The sequence below is a fragment of the Hesperophylax consimilis genome, chromosome 23, assembly GCF_061612785.1.
Source record: "Hesperophylax consimilis isolate HC1 chromosome 23, BYU_Hcon_1.0, whole genome shotgun sequence".
Classification (NCBI taxonomy): domain Eukaryota; kingdom Metazoa; phylum Arthropoda; class Insecta; order Trichoptera; family Limnephilidae; genus Hesperophylax; species Hesperophylax consimilis.
This window is the reverse complement of record NC_142858.1, coordinates 29,383,115-29,409,932: the sequence shown is the minus strand read 5'-3', so window position 1 is coordinate 29,409,932 and position 26,818 is coordinate 29,383,115. Positions and strand designations below refer to the sequence as shown.

General features: G+C 32.8%; 1 protein-coding gene across 1 annotated transcript in view; it reads right to left on the bottom strand.

Annotated features, from left to right (window-relative positions):
* SLO2 (slowpoke 2) overlaps positions 1-26,818 on the bottom strand; it is a 463,125-nt gene that overhangs the window by 69,398 nt on the left and 366,909 nt on the right. Inside the window, exon 2 of the mRNA XM_089646001.1 lies at positions 18,541-18,620. Within this exon, the coding sequence (XP_089502127.1) occupies positions 18,541-18,620 (80 nt within the window). The remainder of the gene's footprint in view (positions 1-18,540; positions 18,621-26,818) is intronic.

Below are 26,818 nucleotides of genomic sequence, written 5' to 3'. Positions count from 1 at the left end.
AGTCGGAAACATGTCCATCACAACCAGTGTTAATTTGGATAAACATTGAAATTCATTTACAATATTCTGAAAAATTACTGTGATCAGTGAATTGAACTGATGTTATTATTATAGAACACATCTTAATGCGTTAAAATATTTGTAATTCGAGTGGAAAATATTGATATCTCACCATAAATTAAGTAATCAATGACGGCAGAAATTCGATGAAACTCACAATCAGCAGATGTCAAAATATTTATGGTTTTTGTGGCGGGAATAAGGATTTCAACCGATCGGAAAAAATAGACGACACTAAAAAAAGATTACAAGCTATAAGAAAACTAAAACATGGTTTTTCTAAATCGCTACCGTTACGGTAAAAAAATCACAAAGTTCATGTTAATTTGAATTAACACTGGGGATGAAAGGGTTAAGGTAAATATACTTTTATATCCAGCCAAACATATTAATTCGGCAAAATACAGGAATCAGTGAGCAATTTGGGTTGTGTTGTTTCCTATCATCAAAATTGATTGCAATTAATACTCGTTCGCTGTTCCGTAACAAAATACGCGTTTCACCTTCGAAAATGATTTTCACACAGACGGGCTTTGCCAAATAAAGAACTATTTTTCTCGTTGTACGGAATATACCAAGCATACAAGTAAACAAAAATATAGTAGAAAAGGCGAACTAATCATTTTAACGACCCCACACGGAGAAAATTTACTGATAATATGTAATATTGTTCATTTATTAAAAATCTGATTAAATTATACTTTTTCCTGTTAAAAATGGGATTGGAGGCCTAATACGAATGATTTGACAAATTTAATAACAAACTATTAGTAAAGCACGAATTTGTTATGAGGAAGTCTTAACACGTGTTCTTCTAAATAAAAATAGTTTCGCATCTCGTCCTTCATATTTATTCGGACAAGGGCACCTCGGTGAACACAAACGTTCAGATATATTCGTAATGACTAATATTTTAATGGGAAATCATAATTCAGACACATCTTTAACAGCATCTTGATAAAAAACGCCGTAAGCCGTAACTTTTAGCAAATTCATAATATATTGGAACATGTGTTCATGCACCTTCGTTTATATTGATAATATATAATGACGAAATGCGAAAATGTTAAGGTTTTTATGAAAACGTGTCCTGTATTTGAAACGTTGATTGAAATGGCTTTAGCCGTGTTTGATGACCAGATCTGAATATCCAGATACTTCCCCACCTTTCTCTCCCTCATCTTCTTCCCCAGCCCACTACCTTCAGCCTCAATCCCAATTGGGGATGCCACAGTCTCACTGACTGCAGACGATTGGAAGCAGTTGGGACTCTTGTGTGTTATTCACATAAAAAACGTTAAATTGGGTTTGATATATTACAAAAATCGTGCCTTCACGAATCGTTTATCATATATTTCCTTCGGTCGTGTAATTGAAGATCTGCAGAGTACGCCAGAGAATTTTTGTAAAATACATGTTTACAAACTAGGTCAACAGAGGTACCGTTTGATGTTTTCATTCGTGCTGAATCGAATGAGACCAATCCTAAGTCGATAGTTTCAATATCTGTTGAGGTAAAGTTGTAAGTTGACAGTTTTTAGTTTAATATAAACATAACATCAACAAATAAATAATTAAAATACTACGAAGAACTGACTTTACTAACTAACTTTATTTACTAAAATTATTTCCTCAAATATTAATACCATCGACTTCGAAGTGGTCTCATTCGCTTCAAAACGAATAAAAACACAATAAACGTTACTTGACTAGACCTAGTTAGTAAACATGCATTTTTTTTAAAGTTCCCCCTCCCTCCAGAAGAGCGTTCCACCACGTTTGTTGACGAATTCTGCAGAGCTTTATTTAAACTGTCAAGCAGAGTTTGATGAATGCGCCAATTTCGTAATTTATTTTATACATAATGGAACTATTTTACAACTAAATGCAAATTTTTTTGTGTAGAGTTCCATAAGATCGGAAGTTATCGGAAGAGTCACTATCAAGGCGAGGCGGATAGAATTATAACAGGTAATTTATATAATATGTCACTCGGAACACTTCGCGGCAGAATTAATAATGGTCCTCACATGATACGGTTTTCTAGAAAAAATATCGTTTTGTAATGTTATTCATTATTGCTGTTAAACAGTCAAAAAACTGAAAATAACACATTTTTTTTTAACATCGGCGATGGCAAAGAGATTCTGAACAGTTACAGAGTAGCAGATCCTTTCATTATCGTCCTAGTGAAAGAGCACCATGCTAGATATGCAAGATCTTAATAGCCAGGTACTCCCGCCCTTCTCTTTTCTCTTTTTTCATTTTCTTCCCCTCCTGGAGACCTTCAGCCTCACAACATACCGCAATTGGGATGCCATAGTCGAACTGGCTCCAGATGCTTCGCTTAAATTTAAAAAAATTTACAGTTAATTAATTAATTTATTTTTCCGGTTGAATTTTCTCTGTTTCCTGACAATTTAAAATCTGTTAACCCTTCAACCTAATTTGTTCGCTTTTGGGAACAACTCATATAGTCTCACAGAAATTGTTGTGTATCTTTTAATGTTGAAACATGATCTAAACGGTGTTAGAAATAAAAAAATATCAAACTTTATATTCAAATATAGAAGTAAACTGCAGTAGAATTAAAATGTGCACCTTTATGAAACCAAAGGTTCTGACCGCAATTTGAAACAAAAATTTTTGAGACTTTAAATTTTTTTATGTTAAATGACAAAAAGTGAGGTAACAATAACGTTTGTTATACATTTGTCTAAAAAAATAAGTATGTTTTTTTATAAATCTTTTCGTTATCAGCATAATTTTAGTGAGCCATTTTTAATTTTATAATGTTTTCATTCAAAATTCAATATTTCCAAAAATAAATGCTTATTTCTAATAGTAACATTTGAAAGCGTATTTAACACCGTTCAAAAATAGTTTTTAGTTTTCGATATGTTCAGAAATATTCCATTTATTTGGATTTTATTGCAAAGCGGAAATACTGCGACCTTCTGACATAATATGTGGATGAGCTCTGAGGAGTTAATAACGGAAGTGCACTTTTAAAAAGAAAAGGTAGTTTCCGAATGCAGACTCTTTGCACACAATACCCGGAAAGTGCTGTATCCGGTGTCCTGTCCACTTCTAGCTTTCAAAAATGTCAAAATATAAAAGAATAGCTGTTCGCCACTACCCGAAGTCTCCTCGAATATCCAACTACAATTATTTCAAATGATATTGGAAATCTATTTGCTCTCTTAATGATACCTTATCTTTGGTGGTAATTAAATGATGTTTTTATATTGAATTTAATATTTCAAAGACCCAATTAATGCTCCATCAAAGCCAGAGTTAGTCTCTCAGAAGCAGGGCTTACTGTACAGGGCTCGCATATACCTACTGCAGATAGAACATAACTGCTGATCCTGTACAAACTCACTACCGACTATTATCATAGACACCTTATACTTCGACAAGTCTTATACAAACCTAGTATAAAGTAGTTCAACTATTGTTACACTGGTATATATTTATTTTGAATTATGCATTGTCTTACTGTACTTATATTAATAACTGCGTCACTTGCAATAGTGTTTTTGTGTAGAAATTAGTTGTTCTTTAATTTATTGCTATTATTATCCTGTTTACCACTGTACAAATAAATAAATTGCAGGTGAAATTTGACAGCTAACTCTAGTCTGGAGCCCCAAAATACTTTCTAAAAAAAACTTTCATTGTGCAGAAACGAGTGGTCCGTTTGAAAGATTTCCCTATTTTAACAAACGGTTTCGGATATAATTAATTAATGGATTATGAAAGAAAATGTATTGACAATTGTGTGAAGCACATGTGTGTATCTTTGATAAATAGAATTTATCTTTGTTATAATGTACATAATACAAAATAATATCGCGAAAAGAGTTATGTAACCAATCCGCCAGTTACCTAATTGGTATATATGCATAGGCTACACGGTATACCCATCATTTGTATAGAAACACATTCAAGATCCATTCTACCGACAATATTGCGAATTCCGTTCATTGGAAATTGGAAGAATCTGCTGGTGGGTATTTCATGAGAATTGAATTGCTGAGTTGAACAAAACCAGGCAATCAGTAGTTCAATGGATTTGAAATGAATCTAATCAAGGAGAGAGAACCATGCCCGCAGATTCAAAGGAAACCCAGATTAGTTTTGACAACAAACAACATCGTGACTGGAAATTACTGGTCGATCGATTAAAGCAAATCGATAAATGCTGCAGAAGATAAGTATATAGTTTTGTCTGGGTCTTTTTTGTCTGGAGCCAGTGACGATATGGCATCTCTAATTGCCTGCCCACAAGCTAGGTGGCGTGCCAGATCGGGAGAGGCTAAAGCAAATAATTTTCCTCATGGACTTCTACGTGAAAAACACGAATTGTCATTAATAATTTTTAAATTTTTATTTTATGCAATAAATATTGTGATTCTAGATCAGAAAATAAATAGAGTGTGGTGTCTTATTTCTACTCTTTCGCAATATTTCAATGAAAATTGCGAAAAAACAACTGTCTTATAGAAAGAAAGAGAAAGAGAATAACAACAGTCTGGGCACATTACTGACCAGATCTGAATAGCAAAGTTCTCTAAACTATCATCAATGCTGTATTCGCCTCTACAAGGTTTTCCAATAAGAGGTGTTATTTTGGATAGCCCGCTATTTCGGTAGATGTTATTTTTGAACAGAGATGTGCAAAATGGGAACCCAAAACCATTTGAAATGCAAAATGAAAATGGGTCAAAACTTTTCCATTTGAAAATGTAAAATGCAAAATACCTATTTTAAAAATGCATTGAAAATGCAAAATGGTTTCTCAGGTCAAACAATCAAAATAATTACATATAGAATTTTTAAACAATTTTGTCATTTAATAATGGACATCAATGTAGAACAAACATATTACATGATGGTAAATCCAAAAACACCACGACTACGGATTATGAAACCACAAAAAATTTGCGCGGGACTAATGTTGCCAACGTAAAAACATAGAAACTGCTATCTAACATTTAATATTACAGCGTCATGGCCCCATGTTCAGTATTTTTTGTAATGGTATCACTCAATTGCCAGGGCTTCTACCAGGGACCAACTTGACAAATGTAAATTATCTCTCATAGCGAGGTTGAGGACCAACTGATATTTGGGGCTTATGAAAAAAAGATGAGTGGAGATAGTAGGAAGAATGTTGCAAAAAGCATTTAAAATGGAAAATGCATTGAGAAAAGCATTTAAAATGCAAAATGCAAAATGGTTTTTAGAAAAGCATTTAAAATGCAAAATGGAAAATACCCATTTTGCATTATGCATTTCCATTTGAAATGGATTTATTTGAAATAAAGCACATCTCTGCTTTTGAAGTTGTCATTTTTTGACATTTGACAAGGAAAAACTACGTTATTAATAAAAATGGAACAATACACGCTTCAACAACGCCTTGAAATTATTAAAATTCACTTGAGTGAATCAAATGCAAATCATCTTGAGTGATGAGGCCCATTTCCACCTCGGTGGCTTCGTCAACAAGCAAAATTGTCGCATCTGGGGCTCGAAAAACCCAAGAGTTATAGTTAAAAAGCCTCTCTATATGCCGCTTATATAATAAAAAATAAAATTTTAGTAACTCTCAATGAAAAAATCGACCAATTTGTAATCATGCACTTTGACATTTTTTTGGATTTTATCCATCAAATTTATATGTTATTTAAGACAAAGAGAAGAATATTTTTTTCTATTTCCAGGGACGAACAAATCACTCATCTCCGCATTAAATATATATACTTTAATAATGTATTGTATTGACCCCCGGTCAGCTCTGTCCTTCAGGGGCTAAAATGAAATATGATGTTTGTGGCTAGTAATGTCCTTCCAAGTATTTTTAAGTTACATTGTTGACCTGATGGTAAGTCTATAAACAAAAGTACATTAAGACATTTTAACATTTAAATTGTTTAATTCCAAAGTAACGAATTTTCAACATGGTGCACAGTGCGTTTAAAAAATGTGCACAAGTGCCATTATGTCTTTTCAGGACGATATTAGTTCCTAGCTAGGCAGATTGCCTTTTGTAAGGAACCAAAAATTATAGGGAAGCGTTGTCTATAAATTATCCAAAATTATTATTATTTTTCTTTAAACGCGTTATCAATATGCAAGTATGATTTTATATTATATCACATTATTTTTTAATGATACATTAATGTTTATAAGACAAGGTTTTTATGCATAGCACAAAGGATAACAAATTAAAAGAGTAAAAAGAATAAAAATTTCCAAGGTAAAAATAAAAGCTGCCGACAAAAATTAAACCCTCACCTTCTGATGATTTTTCGAGGGACTAATTATTGCGTTTAATAATTTATTATATACATTTTTTATTTTTATTATTCGAACAAAATTTATTTTGTAAGCTTATCACTTTGTGATGGCATTATTTATTTTATTAAAACACAAATAACTTTGTTAACATCACTTTATTATAGACGACCTCTATCACATTTCACTCCTTCACCTCATCGTTTTGAACTTCGTTCATGAAACATGTAGAGGTTGTATATAATAAAGTGATTTTAACAAAGTTATTTGTGTTTTAGTAAAATATTATATAACAATTTGCTCAACTCAACTCAACCAAAGGCAGTTAACCATTTTGTTATTAGCTTTATGGACCAATGCTTGACGTTTTGCATCCTTTAACGTTAATTATTCTTTCAGTATTTTCAAAACGTTTTATTTGTGACACTGTCATAGAAACGTGGATTTGTTCTTTGCCGGGGTTGGAAGCTAATTGCCTGCCATTTACATTCAACTTCTCTATTGGTAAAATACCGTGTGTGCACATTTTCTAACTGGCGCCCGAGGCACCGCAATTTCCCGTCCTGACTCTGAATGCGTGTACGTAGAAGTACAGGCTCTGTTTACTTTGAAATAACGACCGTGTAGGAATAGTATAACTAGCGATACATTCATCATATTATGATATTTTTGTATGTTTTTATTTAGTTATAAAAAATAACATTTTTATATCTAGTATAAACCTTTTAACAACTTATTTCTATGACATTAAGGACACTTTACAATACATCTAAAACTTATTCTTTATAGTATTTAGGCATAACCCACGAATAGCAGTAAGGCTTTTAGCTTCTTTATCAAATGTCGGTAATTCACTAAAAATCTTAAATCCTTTAAAATAATAAGAGATTATTTTGTGTTCCCGACAAATTCGTTTTTGGAAGTCTAAAATCTCCACAGTTCCTCGTGGGGTAGCCATTTATTCCGAAATTAAAATTTACATTCTTAAACATGTATTTCGGGAGCATCATATTTTTTTAGCTTAGATATAAATATTAGGGTTGTAGAAAGGTGTTTTTCCGTGCCAGAGAGGTTGGAATATAAGCTCGCGATTTTAATCCGTAAATCTGTGTTCAGTTGTTGCTGTTTAGATATTGATTAAAACTCTCGAATATACTGACGATGAATTTATTGTAAGAATAATTATTACAGAGAATTCGTACGGAGCTCGCGGTGTAACGACGGGGGCAGTAGTCAACCGCGGGGTTAGGACGCTAGATACAGAATGAATTATGCTAGTCACTGTTATCCGGTACTGGTCTAGCAGTGATACCAGTGGTATAAAATATTGTCAAATGAAAGCAGTCCTTCTACAGGGTATAGCAAATTATTCGCTGTCTCACACTCAACATTCATAGTTTTTTCTGCATACTAATTATCTTAGAATACCTACTACAATTCAATACTGCTCGCATGCTTTTATTTTGAATTATTTGCAATTTCTTTATCTGTGTTTGATTACACAAGAAAAGGACACTAGAGCAGTAATTTAAATGAGACACACTTCCATTTACAATTACACTACCTTAAATTATATTAGTAACATGGCGTATGTGGCTGAACAAAGCCCAGCAGAATTCTACTGTGAAATCCCTGAATGGCTTCAATTTCAAAAATTACTTAGATTCTCTCTCTCTTTTTCTATAGAAAAATCCTCATGTGTTCAATAGAATATTTGTATGGAGCTTGCTACGGTTTTCAGTAATTTGACTGGAACCTCCGACTTATATAAAGGATCAGACTCGAATTACAAAAGCCTAACAATTCTTTTCTTTTGCAATGCAAAGTTTTAAGCCTTGTGATTAGTGAATTATATACCAGGGTGACGGAACAATGCTCTGAGTTTGCTCCTTCAACTTGTATTTTACTGCAAAAGAGTAATAGCTACGGCAAAAGTGATAATATTTAAAAATCTTTTATGAAATAATATTTTTTACCATTGATAAGTGGAAAATTATAGTTTTTTGTGTGTGATTAATCTAAAAGAATTGAGATTTTCACCTAACTATTTCAACTATAAAGTCTCAGATACATATACTAGTAAAACTCTCAAAAGCATTCCAGTAGTGATTTTCAGCATGCCAGTGACATGTGTATCTCGTAGTATTTCGCATACTAGTAGTTCGTACGCTAATCAATCGTACAGTGCCAGTGGCACGCCGGGAATGCTGGAGGACGCGCTGCATGTCTGAATGCACTCTGCCAGTGAGGGCAAGCAAAAAAACTGACTATAAAGTGGAAAATCCTTTTGTTTGACATACCTGAACATTGGTGGACAAAAATATACTATTATAAATAAAACATACATACATAACTATAAATACACACCTGATTTCATATACTATGCTATTATTTATTTCGTAATTGTAAAAAGTATTCACTTTGTGGCTCATCATAATTTACAATAAAAACACATAAATTTGTTTTTGACCACTATTGTTTTATTTTCACTCTACCGGTTTTGGAAGAACCCTTCATTCGTCAGGAGAATATTAAAAACTGATCTACTACAAAAAATATTGACATATATATACAAAAATGTTAAGTGTTTGAGGGAGGGGTGGACAAAGTGTAAGGGGTAATTACAGGAATTCCAGGAAGAACAGCGCAGTTAACTGGAAATATATCTAGAATAGGACTATAAGACAGATTAATTTGGTTATTTATTATACTGGAGTTATTATTGAGGGATTTTCTGATTTCAAGTGCTTCTAAATTATCTAATTTTTTGCCTTTGTTACTACGGTGAAGAATTTTAACCCCTAATTGAATTGTGGAATAGAATATGTACCGAATAGACTAATAGAATATGTACCGAACCCGTAGAATAATAGAATATGTACGTAACCCCTAACAGAATATGTACCGAACCCGTAGAATAATAGAATATGTACGTAACCCCTAACAGAATATGTACCGAACCCGTAGAATAATAGAATATGTACCGAATAGACTAATAGAATATGTACCGAACCCGTAGAATAATAGAATATGTACGTAACCCCTAACAGAATATGTACCGAACCCGTAGAATAATAGAATATGTACCGAATAGACTAATAGAATATGTACCGAACCCGTAGAATAATAGAATATGTACCGAATAGACTAATAGAATATGTACCGAACCCGTAGAATAATAGAATATGTACGTAACCCCTAACAGAATATGTACCGAACCCGTAGAATAATAGAATATGTACGTAACCCCTAACAGAATATGTACCGAACCCGTAGAATAATAGAATATGTACCGAATAGACTAATAGAATATGTACCGAACCCGTAGAATAATAGAATATGTACGTAACCCCTAACAGAATATGTACCGAACCCGTAGAATAATAGAATATGTACGTAACCCCTAACAGAATATGTACCGAACCCGTAGAATAATAGAATATGTACCGAATAGACTAATAGAATATGTACCGAACCCGTAGAATAATAGAATATGTACGTAACCCCTAACAGAATATGTACCGAACCCGTAGAATAATAGAATATGTACGTAACCCCTAACAGAATATGTACCGAACCCGTAGAATAATAGAATATGTACCGAATAGACTAATAGAATATGTACCGAACCCGTAGAATAATAGAATATGTACGTAACCCCTAACAGAATATGTACCGAACCCGTAGAATAATAGAATATGTACGTAACCCCTAACAGAATATGTACCGAACCCGTAGAATAATAGAATATGTACCGAATAGACTAATAGAATATGTACCGAACCCGTAGAATAATAGAATATGTACGTAACCCCTAACAGAATATGTACCGAACCCGTAGAATAATAGAATATGTACGTAACCCCTAACAGAATATGTACCGAACCCGTAGAATAATAGAATATGTACGTAACCCCTAACAGAATATGTACCGAAACCGGTAGAATGAAAATAAAACAATAGTGGTCAAAAACAAATTTATGTGTTTTTATTATTATTTATTTATTTCTATTATTTTTTATTTCATATGCGATTTAGTGTCTGTGAACGAAACTATTGAATTGTCATGAAATTTGCACAGATTTTTCTTATGATATTTCAGTAATACCAAGAGAAATTGAAAATATCTCCCGAGTAAAAATAAATGCCGCCGACGGGAATTCAATTTGTATTGATATTACAGGCGACTAATTTAATGATTTATTATCATTTGTGCTATGAACAAAAACCTTGTCTTATAAACATTAGTTTATCATTAAAAATAATAATACAGCTTTCTAATTATCATGAAACTAAATAACCCACCATGTTTGTTTGTTCGACACATTTCTGGTACAAGTGAACTACGTTTACGATTTCATAATAAAAAATAGATGTTAGCATATTTATTTATTACCAATATTCAATGCTGAAAAGATATCTTTGTTCAAAGGAAAGAAATATACATTTAGAGACGAGTTCACAATGAAATAGAGTTTGGCTTTGACTTGATTTCATTTATCTCTTCTGTTCCATTATTTTGAGAACGGTCCTTGACATTTCAAAACCTAAACGGAAGATGAAAATCATTTATATTTTTTTACCTAATATATAAAGAGTATTTTAGGCTCCTTATTTAAAAAAAAAACTTTAGTTTCTGTACACAACATTGTGAAATGCCGCTTGTGGTTGCTTTGTTATTTTCCCGTAATTCGTAGCTGGGCTCTCAGAAATTTTCCTTTTTATACATTCCCTTATAATAATAATAATATTTGGATGGTTTTTATGGCACCGTTTGTGTGCAAAACCATCGAAAGAACGCTGTACAAATATATAATACATTTGGACAATGATTTATGTTATTACTGACTAAATATGGAGACAATATACATTAGAATACGAACATGGTTGGTCACTTGAGATTTACACTTGATTTTAACATAAACTAATTGTTTATTAGCAAAATTTAGATAAAAGATTTAGGACATAATTGGACTATCCGGAATTATTTGTAATAATATACATTTATGCTCTTTAATGAGCGTGTTTAGGATAAAAATTATGCTGAATGGTACTACAGTGCAAGGTTTTGATCAGAATTCACTTTCCTAAATGTAATTCGTCCCTCGGTGTAAGACATATTTCGAATAATGTAAATCCAATAATAAAAGTGAGATTACGATGTATTACAGGCAATACAAGAATGCTACTCTCAGGAATGGAATATTTAATTCTCGGGTATACAGCTTAAAAAGGTAAGTTTTTAGTTAAGACCTGTATTCTGTTGGACTTGTTATGGATCTTAGTTCCGGAGGAAGTTTATTCCAAGCCTTCGGCCCAGATGCTCCAAAAGCGCGATCACCTAACTTATTATTTAGCTTGCGCTTAGGTTTCATCAGTCTGCCTATAGCTGATGATGTTGCTGATCTAAGAGTTGACTGCCTCAGACCGTGTATATTATATCATTTGCGCGTGGAATGTGCCCACTGCGTACAAATGAAGTATTCTCTCATGTTTGAGAAGGTCCAAAAGAAATTTGGGGGATTTCTCTGCCTGAGTTTGTATAAATAGCTACCACCTGTGGCTCTATTCTACTGACTTTCTCTGGAACCATCTACGAGTCAAATGAGCACATTCCTACAAATTTCTTCAGATTGATTCGTTGATGGTGTGAAAATTAATTTCCATCTTCCCAAAGCTTATCTACGTCACCGACAACATGCGCTGTTTTATCCCCGGCCTGTAGAACTAACTTGCCAATAGTCGTGTCAGTGGAACAAACATAATCAATTTGGATATCGACATATTATTTAACATCAATGAGGCTGCTTTTAACAGAAGATGTATATAAAAGCTTTTAAAGTTTTTTCGTTACTTTTAATTGTTATGGAGAGAGTATACACTAGGCAATGAGCTTATAGATGTCGCTGATATTCTCGTTTTAAATCTAGACTCATTCGAAGCCAAATTAGTTCTGCACTTTTTAGTTCATGTACATAACGAGTAGTTAATCATAATTTAGGCGTACGCTTAGTTATTCATAATACTCTTTTAATTTTTTTAATCACACTATTCAATGGTTTTTAAAAGTTAATGGGATAATATCTTAACAAGTGTTATATGCTTTATTTTTTAATATTTTTTTTGGTTATACTGTTGTTTTCAATTTAATTTATGATCTTTATGTAAAAGCGCAGTATAATAATTTGTGTAAATTATATATGTTGTCTTCAGTGAATCGATAAAGGTCATCACTTCGAGTAGTAGAGTAGATTCTGTGATTACAGTTTTACCTGCGCTCGGCACTAACTGAGCTCGAACCGTTCACTCGGACTTATTCGGAAGTATTCGTGAAACACGAATTAGTGATTCACGAATCTGCATGACGTGAAATTAGATCACAACCTCAAATAATACGTTATTTAAAAACTTATTATAATGTAAACTATGTAATGTTTTTAAAGTGATAGTAAAAAAATGATTTAAAAATGACACCATGTCTGTTTGGCGAAGAGCTGTTCATTAACTGTTTTTAAATGGCATTAACATATATAAAAATACAAACAAAAGTTACAAGTACTTGCGTGAATGCTGTCATTTTTATTAAGGTATTTTTTATATAGAAAAAAACTATTTGCACTGACCTATCTTACTTCCATTTATTTTTTTACATTTCGGACCACTACCGAAATCTCAAGAAATGAGAACGTCAATAGTAGGGGACATACCCCTACTATAAACCCGCCTTTGTACCATCCTATAAAACTTCAACATTTGAATAATTTACTTATACTTAAGAGGCAACTACAAGCCAAAAATGTGTATATTCTTGGTATACATTATTTTGTAGGCATTAAAATCGCTTGACAAACGGAGTCTAGAAACATTCGATTTCAAGCACAAAACTGTTTTTTATTTTGTAAATAATTTTATAAGAAAACAAAAAAGTTGGTCAAGTGAAACTGTCACAGATAATCTTAGCTAAAATACTGTATGTTTTAAAATCTGTTTCCTTTACGCGTTCAAACATTTATATTTAAAAAATATTTTTGTTTGTAGTTTACATTTATATTTTTTATTGAGTAATTTATTTTTTTTATTTGTATTCTACTCAAGCGAAACGATAGGAAAACCTTCAATTTATCTAAAGTGGCATTTCGTCAATAATTTAAAGTATTCAATGCGCATACATACAGACACACACACACAAACACTCACACATACATTACACACGTCACACACACACCTATAAACTACACAAGTCACCTGGTAATTAAGGAATAAACATACCACTTAGCAGTCATTACAAAGAAACATTTCATAGGTACACAACATGAAGTATCTTATCCCTGTATATTGTTTCATCTCTGTAAATCATGTACTGTTTGTTTCTATAAAAAAAAAAAAAATAAAGAAATAAAAAATAAAGCATATTTTTTAAGGTTGTAATGGTTTTCTTTATGCGAAAGAAAATTCATTGAGAAAAGGTAGTATTTTTGATTTATTTAGGGCCTCTTAAAATTATTAATAATCCGGAAAAAAACAGGATTGCAGTCCTTTAACGAAAAGGTTTCCTGATAAACTTTTAGTAAATTTCGATGTCGGAACACGTGTTCGAAATCTTCGCAAAAATATACTAAAAAATTACTAAAGTTTAATCAGAAAAACCTGTTAATTTATTCCTTAAAGGCCTGCAATCCCGTTTTAACCGGATTATCAATATTTCAAAGAGATTCTAAATAAATAAGCAATGCTAATTTTTCTCCGTTTGGAGTGCCGATCATGATACATTAGCGCCTCTAGCAGCGTGAGTTGTTGATATTGCTACTATTTTACTGCAGTTGGACGTAATTATAGAGAATTTTGAACTACCAACTTCCAATTCATGTCAATTTAAAATTGGGTCGATATTCAGCTATTTGTTGGTTATTTTCGTTAAAACAATTCAACGATGCCAAGAAATTAATTTGCTTTCAGATCGATTAGGGAAAATTATGAAAGTCACCCTCTATGAAAAAATTACCTTTTTAATAAAGTCAATAATTCATACTTGCTACTACTTTGAAGGGTTGTAGGGAGGTATCTGGAACGAGGACACACGAGAAGTTATTTGTATGTTATTGAAATAATATGAAGTGATTATAATACCTACTATATGTTATATAAGTAGCCGCTATTAATAAGTATAATTGCATGTTGTGTAAGCCTTGGAAAATGTTAGCGATCCCCAACGAGCGCATAAAATTGATTTGTAATTAACCTTTAAAAAAAACATATGTATGTTGCCCTCTTGTGTCAGTGAGACTATGGAAACCCCGATTGGGGTATATTGCTAGGCAGAAGGTTCTTTTTTATATGAATACCGCACAAAAGTACCAACCGTCTGGAGTCAGACTATTGGATCTCCAATCGGCGGATGTTGTAATATTATTTGCGGAGGAAAAGAAGATTGGGAAGAGCCATTTCAAGTAACGTTTCAGTACTGAGTGTTCTTACACTAGGGCGATACTTAGTGTATCTTCCACTCTGGTAGTGGGGAGCGGAAGAAGCTGGAAAAGTACCTGGCTATTCAGATCCGGTCACCAAATACGGTTTAACCCATTACGAGCAACTGTTAAATACTGAATGGTGGTCTTGCACCAGGGCGATACTGAAAGTATATTCCAACCTGGTAGCGGAGATGAAATATTACCTGACTATCCAAATCTGGTCACCAAACCTCACGCAAAGTTTAGAGTCTAAATGGTGGTCTTTATGGTGTCTGGTGAAAATATTTACCACTCTGGAACGTGCCACAAATATACCATATAAATTAATACAAATGTGTAATAATCTTAACTATTGAAGACAATATTAGCGATTTCTAAACGAAAATCTGAAACAGAAAAATCAGAAAAGGAAACGGTCACATCTAGGACAGTGTCCCGGAAAGACAAGGGTCCTAGGTTCGTGTCCTAGATGTGACCGTATTCTTTTCTGATTTTTCTGTTTCAGATTTTTTTCATATTTTAATTAATACAAATGTGTAAATTGTTAAATAATATATTAAAGTCACAAAATGTACATGTGCCATTCCACGTTAAATTTCATCGTAACAGTCAATAATCTAAATTATTGAAGACAATATTAGCGATTTCTAAACGAAAATCTGAAACAGAAAAATCAGAAAAGGAAACGGTCACATCTAGGACAGTGTCCCGGAAAGACAAGGGTACTAGGTTCGTGTCCTAGATGTGACCGTATTCTTTTCTGATTTTTCTGTTTCAGATTTTTTTCATATTTTAATTAATACAAATGTGTAAATTGTTAAATAATATATTAAAGTTACAAAATGTACATGTGCCATTCCACGTTAAATTTCATCGTAACAGTCAATAATCTAAATTATTGAAGACAATATTAGCGATTTCTAAACGAAAATCTGAAACAGAAAAATCAGAAAAGGAAACGGTCACATCTAGGACAGTGTCCCGGAAAGACAAGGGTCCTAGATTCGTGTCCTAGATGTGACCGTATTCTTTTCTGATTTTTCTGTTTCAGATTTTTTTCATATTTTAATTAATACAAATGTGTAAATTGTTAAATAATATATTAAAGTTACAAAATGTACATGTGCCATTCCACGTTAAATTTCATCGTAACAGTCAATAATCTAAATTATTGAAGACAATATTAGCGATTTCTAAACGAAAATCTGAAACAGAAAAATCAGAAAAGGAAACGGTCACATCTAGGACAGTGTCCCGGAAAGACAAGGGTCCTAGATTCGTGTCCTAGATGTGACCGTATTCTTTTCTGATTTTTCTGTTTCAGATTTTTTTCATATTTTAATTAATACAAAATGTGTAAATTGTTAAATAATATATTAAAGTTACATAATGTACATGTGCCATTCCACGTTAAATTTCATCGTAACAGTCAATAATCTAAATTATTGAAGACAATATTAGCGATTTCTAAACGAAAATCTGAAACAGAAAAATTAGAAAAGGAAACGGTCACATCTAGGACAGTGTCCCGGAAAGACAAGGGTCCTGGGTTCGTGTCCTAGATGTGACCGTATTCTTTTCTGATTTTTCTGTTTCAGATTTTCGTTTAGAAATCGCTAATATTGTCTTCAATAATTAAATATTACAATTTGAGGTTTTACTCAATAAAGTTATTCCGAAAAATAAATAATCTTAACACTGAAATCAGAAACGTTAGCGTTGGTTTAACCGTGAACCGTGTCCGGCAACGAGAATTGAATAGCTAGGCTTTTTATCTTCTTTCTAAGTTCCTTCCCCTCGTCATTTCCTTCAATCTCACAGCATACCCCTAATTTGGGATGCCATAGTCCTACTGGTTCCGGCTATTGGGACTACTGTAATTACATACAAGCAAAAAATTACGTTAAATTAGTAGTGTTTATAAAATCCATTATTCTGCCACGCTCTCTTTCTATGAAAAAGCATGTGAATAATTAAAATGTTAATGCGTGAAAATTGTTTGTAGAATTGAAAAAGTAAATTGGATATTAAACTTGGTCTGGTATATCTTCATGGAAAAGTTCAGGATTCCCGCATTATATATTAATTGTTCGGAGTTTAGATACAAACTTTCGAAGGCAGGGATCGTTTTTTACTTTCTTAGGTTTTTAACCCCTGGAGATTATACACGAGTGTGTAAGCTAGTTTTATATATATATATATATATATATATATATATATATATATATATATATATATATATATATATATATAACTCGGGGTTATGAATGGTTCGGAGTAAAGTTTTGACATTATTATACCATGTCTTCCTCGGGTGTCCCATTCATGCAGAATTAATTTCATACAAAGGATAACAAACTATCATAAGCAATAATTAGTCGCTTGAAATATCCATACTAATTGAAAATATCTCCCGAGTTAAAATAAATGCCACCGACGGGTATTGAACTCACACCTTCTGATGTCCGGTCAGGGGCTCTGAGACCACTGAGCTACGTAGACTTATTTCCAACACGCCAAGTAATTCAATATTTTATTTTTACTCGGGAGATATTTTCAATTCGTATGGGTATTTCAAGCGACTAATTATTGCTTATAATAATTTGTTATCCTTTGTGCTTTGCATAAAAACCTTGTCTTATAAACATTAGTTAATCATTATTTTTTTTTAAAGAAATTACAATAAATCTAGTTTAATTCCACTCCGTATCTCATTCTAGTGCAGAGATAGTGAGTTAAATCTTCCTCAGGCGTCCCCAACTTCTTATACCATTACCAAACCGCTTTCTGGCATCACAAAGGTATACAACGACGAATATTACTTTTAAATTATTTAGATAAAATTTATTTTATTAAAGATTTACAGAATTACTAAACAAACGGGGTGCAAATAGTAACGTTAGAACAGTGAAAAACTTAAACGAATAATATTTAAAAAAAATTCCTGCTCAGATCAAAACTTAAGAATCCACGTTATTTTTATTATACTTGTAGGTTTATACACAAAGGTATTATCCAATCCAATCCCTGAAATCCAGGCGAACGGTAGCTGACATGACATTTCTCCATAAAATAATACACAACGGAATAGACTGCTCAGAACTTCTATCCCAAATAAATTTTAACACCCCATCTAAAAGAACTCGACACACCAACCTTTTTTACACAACTAGTAATAATACAAACGCTGCAGCCAATTCCCCTATTTCTCGCATCCTTCAAACATTCAACTCAATTCAAACAAGCACAAATACCGATATATTTTTTGATTCTCTCTCTCTATTTAAGAAAAACTTTTTTAGCACACTGAACTCGCCCACATAACACATACAACCACACCCTGACACACATGCACACGTACACACACACAAACACTCACACACACCTCTCTCCTTCCCCAGCATACTAATTAACTTAAAAATGTAACTTAACCGTAAAATGTATAATATACCTCATATGTATATAATTATGTCAGCGACATGTCATTGGTACCAATTATTGTACTAACTTTTATAACTTTGTAACTATTGTCATCTATGTAACTATGTACTGTTTGTTTCTGCAATAAACAAAAAATAAAATAAAAAATAGAATAAATATAAAAACAATATGTTTATATTTAAGTGATAAGGTATAAGAGATAAGGTATAAGAGCATTATATTTACAGTCAGTCAATAAAATATAAATAATGTATGCAATACTAACTTGATCTCTGGTTCTTGATGAAATATAGTTGAAGTCGCTCTTTGAATGTGTTCTCGTTAACATAGTACTCGACGCGGACCCTGCAAACAGAAATAAAACACATTGTTATAAGGTGTATCGAGTCATTACGTATTTATAAACTACTGATGGACCCCGCTATTGGACTTATGTCTTTCTCGGACGTCTCCGACTTCTTTCACCATTTCCTACATTTAGATATTCTTTTAAGTATTCCTTGGGAGCTTTCGATTTCTTCGAAATTTTTTTTTTAAACACTCCTGACACTAATAACAACAAACTTTGAAAATTTTCAGCCATAACGGCAGACTACTTTTCGAATTTTGTAAGCGCAGTCTGAATTTGTATACATTAAGAAGATTAGCCAAATTAAATACAGTACGAATAATAAATATTCTGCAAAATTATCAACCTCACTTTAATTAGAAAAACGCAAATTATCGGTTCGGTAAAGTAATATAATCGGTTGATTTTTTTTTTTTTTGATTCACCCATTGACCGAATTTAACAATTTTAATTTGCAAGTTTTTTTTTCCTATTCAATTAATAAAATATAAAGGGTCAGTCACGGAAACACCATGTTTTGATTGGCTAGTACAGCCGCGAAGTGGGCATCAGAGAGTGGGAGGTGGACTCTTTTTGCCTGTTAAATTAGGAAGTTCAGCTCGCGATTAAATGTCTGCCTTACGGGATTAGTTTCCATGCAGCCTATGTTTGAATCTTTCCCCTGATCCAAGATTATGTGAATACTTTTTGTGGGTATATCTCAAGTTCCGAGTATATGTTGACAAGCCAGACCGCCTTGCAGATCTTAAGATGAAAATCGTTCGGATTCCACGTAAGATTTTAATTGACGCTTCACAAATTTTCGGGACCAGCTACAATAATGTTTAAATATAAATTCTCAACATCTGAGTGACGGCGACGTCAAAACATAAGCTGGTAAAAATAGATTCGCAGTTTACAGTATGTTATGCAATAAATAAAAATAGTTTTAAGGCAAACTAACCGAGTACATTTTATTTGAAAGCCTTGCGATTCCCGTGACGGACCCTGTACACTGTACATATATTTGCGGCACGTTTGTGAGTAACATTTAATGCCCTGGTGAAAGACGATAATTTAGAATCGAATCGTGGCTTGAATGAATTTGCCGTATTTGGTGACTAGCCTAGCTTTCCACTTCCTCGTCTATTTCTTCTCCCAATAACCTCCCAATATACCCGAATGGGGATGTCGTAATTCCACTGTCCCACTCCTGGTAGTTTGAACTCTAAAACTAATTTTATCGAAAACACATTTTCCATTGAAAAACAATAAATTCATTTCAATTTCTAAAACGCCAGTGTCGAAAATATTTAATAATGACAAAACACTATTTATTTTCAATGGAAGGAAAGTAATTTCCTCAGTCTGACAAATTAGATAGTAGATTTAAGTTGAAAGGTTAAATGTGCTTCAAAGGGAAAATGCATGAATACCTGAATATTACATCGCGAAAAGCGTGGAAATCCTTTTAGCCGGTTGCAAGCAAAGAAAACCTACGTCTAAAAAGCAGAGAATTTTCACAATAATTTGCAGGTTTATTAGTCTATGAAATTCGGAAAATTATTATAAGTAATAATTAGCCTGAAACACTCATACAAATTGAAAAAATCTCCAATTGATTCAACAATAATTACTGCTTATAACATTTTTTTCACCTGAAAACCACCAACTTCATTTACGTAAGCTTTCCTAGTTTTCCTTTCGTAGGCGTTGTTAGTGCTAAATGTTCCACTAGATGTCGTCGAGGCATATTAAATTACCATTTATTGATGAAATACTTTTGAATTGTCAAATATTATTATTTTAAATGTTAAACTAATGTTTATAAGTCAAGGTTTTTACGCATAGAACAAAGGATAACAAACCCGAATCGGCAGCAGAATTGATGAGTAGAGGGGGTAGGAACGGGGAATTAATTAGGAAGTTACGTAGTCGTTACAAGGGAAAAAATATTTGAAAGAAGATTGTTTACAAAAAATCTTTATTACTATTTTTTCATTATTTTTGGAATACCCCACTCGAGTCCATTCCTATCCAGTCCAGTCATCAGTCTAGTCCTGTCCAGTCCAGTTTTCAATTCAGTCAGACAGAAACAAGGCTTCCAATTCTGTTATACCACTTTCTACTAGCCATACTGTAATTCGCTTTTTAAGAGGGTCCAAGTTACATATTTTTCATACATTTGTTGATATTTGGTAATATTAAAAATAATTTCCTATTTTTTTTTAAATAAAAACTCACACAAATAATTTATAAAATAGATTACATAGGTTTATTTGGTTAAATTTTGAATGACCTCTTACATCACTTCATAAAAGTTTTATTTATATCATCTATTAAATGGAGTGATGGAAGGGGTCATTCATAATTTAACTAAATAAACCTATTGATTATATTACAAAGGCTTAATATGTTACATAGGTTTATTTGGTTAAATTTTGAATGACCTCTTCCATCACTTCGTACAAGTTTTATATCAACTACTAAATGAAGTGATGGAAGAGGTCACTCAAAATTTAACCAAATAAACCTATGGAATATATACACAGCCTTAATATTTATTTGGTTAAATTTTGAATGACCTCTTCAATCACCCTATAAAAGTTTTATATGAACTATTTTACGTCGTATATTTTTTTTTAAATAAAGAAACATATTTGTCTTTGTATTAAGCAACGCGATACTCTAAAAAAATTAACCAAATATATTTAATTAAAAAGTAGTGGTTCATAAATCTATTAAAGGGAGGTTTTTTTGGTTTGGTATCTGGTCAATTTAAACTAACCATGAAATCATTATAATTGTAATCCTGCAAAGTTAAAGCAAGAAATAATATTCCACTGCAAAAATACAGCGGCTAAAAGCAAGGTGATATTCTCTTCTGCCATTTCGAATGGTGAATAAAAATAAAAATTCGCATTTAAAATGCCAACATTTAATATTAAATAATTATTTTTACACCGGTGTGAAAAGTCTCAAGAAGGGAAGAGATTGGGGGCGTAATTATGAGGTGTCGTCTTCTCAAGCATAACCCAATTTATTGCGACAGTGCAGAATTTAAGTGTGGGAACCTAAATTTCCTCATCGTGAAAGGTCTACACTCTCTCCGGCTGACCATTAATTTACGGCAGCACCGCTCCTCCCCTGACAATTTATTATATAATCAACAACACAACTTAATCAAAAAAATATTTAAACCGCAACATTTATTATGCGTCTGAAATGAGTATTAAATTACAAAAAAATATTAATTTTATTTTTCTGGCAGATCTTGCTGCGATGAAAAAAAGCAATAAAGATCAAACGAATCTCATTAATAAATGTTAAATTATGATTTTTAAATAATTATTCCATGTTTTGAAAAAAAAAAAACAATTGACACAAACGGTTTTGTTAAATTGATTGTTTATTATTTCAATTCAATGAATGCTTAAATACGGTGAAATTATGGCTTCATTGAAAAACACAGTCAATAAACACATTAACAATAATTGCTTATCAATCTTTACAATGAAAAATAATATGTTTATTTGAAATGCTTTATTGCTTGAAATCGATATTTTCATGGCTTTTTTTGTATTTATTTCAATAAAATGTCAACATTACCTTGGAATTCTGTCATAGCTGTCCCAGCTGGATAGACAGTTATAGGAACTGTAGCGACTGGAATTCGCCATGATTCTCGATAAAACTTCTTCTATTGTGCAGTTGTTTGCTCTGCGAACATCCAAACAGAAAGCCCGAGAGGTTGCCCCCAGGCCTCGAGCATCTCCGTATCTTTTGCAATCTCCCCCATTGCGAGAAATCAGACAGAATGTAGTCAGATCACAAGTTCAGAAAGCAACATTTCTTTACACCAAACAGTTCGATTCACTTTTCATCATACCAATTGAGATTGGGTCACTTTTTCTTACACAATTTTTAGTTAGGGTCCTGCGAAAACTTTCGAAAACAATCGAAGTCCGTAAGTTTGCAAAAAAAAATCACATCAAATAAGTTACATTCTTTTAAATCTAAAGCGAAAAATATCTTAGCAAGTATATGTACAACTTATCGCCGTCTTCTTTAGTGGTAGTTAAGTAAGTATTGAGTTTAAATAAATACCGGCACACCGGTTCGGAGTGACGCCGGAACGAGAAAAATGCAATTGTTTTATATACTATAATTATTGTATTCTACTGGGCGTATGTCTTTGAAGCTATTCACTCATGTCACTCTGACGAGAACCGACACTTGTTGAAAGGAGCACCAATGTGCGAGACATTTGTCTACCCAGACTGTAGGGTGATTATTCTAAGACAAGGTTCGTCTTTTTAAAAAAAGGATACTTTGATCTGTTTTTTTACAAAGCTGGATAATCTATAGTGAATCAAATGTTTAGTTTGTAAACGACTCTAATCATTTCTAGCCCTCTGAAGGAACTAACAGTGTTGTTATTTGGCTGTAGTTTCAAAACCTCCCACCAGATATTGGCAAAGTGTGTAGATATAATTTATTATTATCCCGTTCATATAGTTTTAAGATATTTTCAAAGTTGGCGGTACTTACGCCACGTGACAGAGATAAGATGTCAGTTGTACCCCCGATACTAGCCGGTCCCTGTTTAGGAAGCTCAGTTCCAGTCGCTTCCCTTCTTAGAATAACTCAAAGTCCCTTATAAAACGGACGCATGTCCTGCTAGATATTACTTGTTTTATCTTACGATAGTAAAGTAAATCGTAATCTTTGACTGACCAAAATATTTATTGAAAACTCCCGATCTTAGTGCAGATATTACGTCTTCTGCATTGACTTAGGAATATTTCAAGACTAACTTTATTGAAAATGTGCCAACCATTCAGTACCAGCCTGTACATGTAGACGCGCAAGCAAATGGCATGCGTGGGGCCTGCTTGATCCTTATCACAATGCCACTTGATTGGCTACCAGATTGAATGGCACATCAGAAGCGCAATCACACAGTAAACAGCACTGCTATTAGATGTAGTTGTTCATGTGCAACCGTTCGTTCGAAGATGATTTATTATACGCCACTTACTCCTCGTTTAAATTATCACTTAATCAATGGTTTCTAAGATGTTCATTGTGTTAAATTGATTGCGGTGTACTTTTAGTCGATGTTAGGTAATGTTAACTTAATTGTTTTTCACATGTAGCAAACGCTTTATCGATATACGTATTTATAATGATTAGAATAAAATTATTTGGAGTACCACTATTTTGCATATATCTTAAATATATAAAACCAACCTTTTTCGGTCCAACTCACTTATTGGGGGCACACAACTTTGGTGGGGGTGCTAGGGGGAGGTAGGTAACAGAAAGTGTAGGGAAGGGAAATATGTTTAAAATGGCGCTATCGGAAAAATCTAATAGTTTATTTAATACATTGGTTTTATTTATTTTTAGTAATTGTTTTTAAATTTCGAAATCTTACAGTTTTAAAAATATAAAGAATTGTTTACTTGTATTTCACTTCCTTCAATAAAAATCAATTTAGATGATTCACATCTGCCAGGAGTCCCGTTACGGCTATTTATTTAATGGTTAGTTTGTAATTTGTTTTTTTTTCGTTTTTGGCGAACTGACGTTTTTATCGAGTTAGTACCATTTCAAATGCTGGGGAAATTTTCATGAAAGCAAATATTGGAATTTATTAGTTACTCCTGGGAAATGAAGGTTGAACCGATGAAAGGAAATTGCGATTCTTGACGAAAATTATACCAGACGTGTTCGATTTCCGAAAGGATTGGCTGGAAAATGTATAAAGTTTCCCAAGTTTATGCAAGACATTGACGTGTAATGTGCGTACCAATGGTTGGTTTAACGTGCCATTGGAGCATTTCGGTGTGCAGCTCGTATTTCAGAAGTGAATGATGCTGGGGGGTCCAGCAGATTACTTGGATCCTTCATCCATCTTTTTAATGTTTTTATTTAGTTATAATTTTTTTCCTTTTTATCTAGTATAAACCTTTAGGTACTAACTACTAAAACTTATTTGTATGACATTTAGGCACACTTTAAAATGCATCTAAAACTTATTCTTTATGGTATTTAGTCATAGCGGAGGAAAGGAGCAGGGCTTTTAGCTTCTTTAACATCTGTCGGTATTTAATTAAAAATCTTAAATCCTTTAAAATAATATGAGATTATTTTGTGTTCCCGACAAACTTGGTTTCGGAAGTCCCAAATTAGGTTACCATGTATTTCGTGTTCCCGACAAACTTGGTTTCGGAAGTCCCAAATTAGGTTACCATGTATTTCGTGTTCCCGACAAACTTGGTTTCGGAAGTCCCAAATTAGGTTACCATGTATTTTGTGTTCCCGACAAACTTGGTTTCGGAAGTCCCAAATTAGGTTACCATGTATTTCGTGTTCCCGACAAACTTGGTTTCGGAAGTCCCAAATTAGGTTACCATGTATTTCGTGTTCCTGACAAACTTGGTTTCGGAAGTCCCAAATTAGGTTACCATGCATTTCGAAATTATAATTGACTTTCTTTAATGTGTATTTCGCGACATCTTATTTTTTAGCGTAAATATATATAGTAAGATATTGTTTATTATACCCTGTCTCACAATTAACATACCAAGTTATTAATATGCATCTTAGTTAGTAATACAATATTGCAAGCATTATTTGCAGTTTTTTTTATCTGTGTTTGATTGCACAAGAAAAGGACACTAAAACAATAACTTAAATGAGATGCTACTATACTATAAACCATTGTCAGATAAGATTTTCTTTCTTACTATATAAATATCTATATTTATATAAATATCTATATTTATATAAATATCTATATTTATATAAAATATAATGTTTCTTTGGTTGTTACACTGTTGACTCTACTACAGGAATGATTTCACTTAAAATTTCAATGATTGTTCTTATTAGTGCCAGAAGTGTTTAAAGATTAGTTTGAATGGTAGAAAGAGTCGGGGACGCCCGAGGAAGAATAAACCCACTATCTCGAAACTACAGGGTTTTCCAATAAGATGTGTTATATTGATATTCAATCGTAAAAGATCAATGATTTCGTTGCTTGTGTGGCACGTAGCGCCGTCTTGTTGATAGTAAACGTTGTCCAGATCAATACCATCCAATTTCGGCCATGAAAAATCATTAATCATCTCCCGATAGCGCAATCCATTCACCGTAACTGTTGCTCCAGCCTCATTTTCGAAAAAGTAAGGTCCAATGACTCCGCCGGACCATGAACCGTACCAAACAGTCGCACGTTAAGGATAGAGAGGCTTTTCAACAATAATTCTTGGGTTTTCCGAGCCCCAGATGCGACAATTTTGCTTGCTAACGAAGCCACCGAGGTGGAAATGGGCCTCATCACTCAAGATGATTTGCATTTGATTCACTCAAGTGAATTTTAATAATTTAAATGCGTTGTTGAAGCGTGTATCGTTCCATTAATGGCATAGTTTCTACTTGTCAAATGTTAAAAAATGACGGCTTCAAAAGTATCATCTACCGAAATAGTGGGCTATTCAAAATAACACCTCTTATTGGAAAACCCTGTATTACAGGCCAAATTTGAATCACAAACGATCAAGGTTTGCTAAAGGTGTTCATTCGAAAGGTAAATCCCCTATTATTTTTTTTTGATAGGCTAATAATTTATTTATGTTTTAACGTCACAAAACCTACAAATATAATATCCCATTTTTCACAGGTCAGCGCTAGAATACATATATTTTTATATAAAATGGTCCATTTAAAATAAATTCCAATATTTTTTTAGCTAATGAAACGTAACATTTACCTCTTTTTATAAAGTACCAACTGACGTGTACTTGTGGGGATATGAATGGTTTAGAGTCAACTCGGGCAACTCCAACTTTTTGTACCACTCACTTCATGTAATAACAGAGATAATGCGTTAAGTCTTTCTCAGTCATCCCCGACATATTCTACTATTCAAACCAGTCTCGAAACACTTCTGACACTAATAAGAACAAACATAGAAGTTTTCAGCCAAATCAATTAAGTTGGTTCAGTCCAAAGAACATTCATTTTTCTTATTTCAATTCGATACCGATAATTAATTATTGTCATGTCTGGAAACTGCAGGTATCGAAGTTCTGTCTTATTTATATTCATTTTAAGTTCTTAATCCAGCAGGACATATGATGAACTATTTAAAAAAAATGTATTTATTTTAAAAGCTTTATATGCATGTCTAAAGTGATTTCAAATA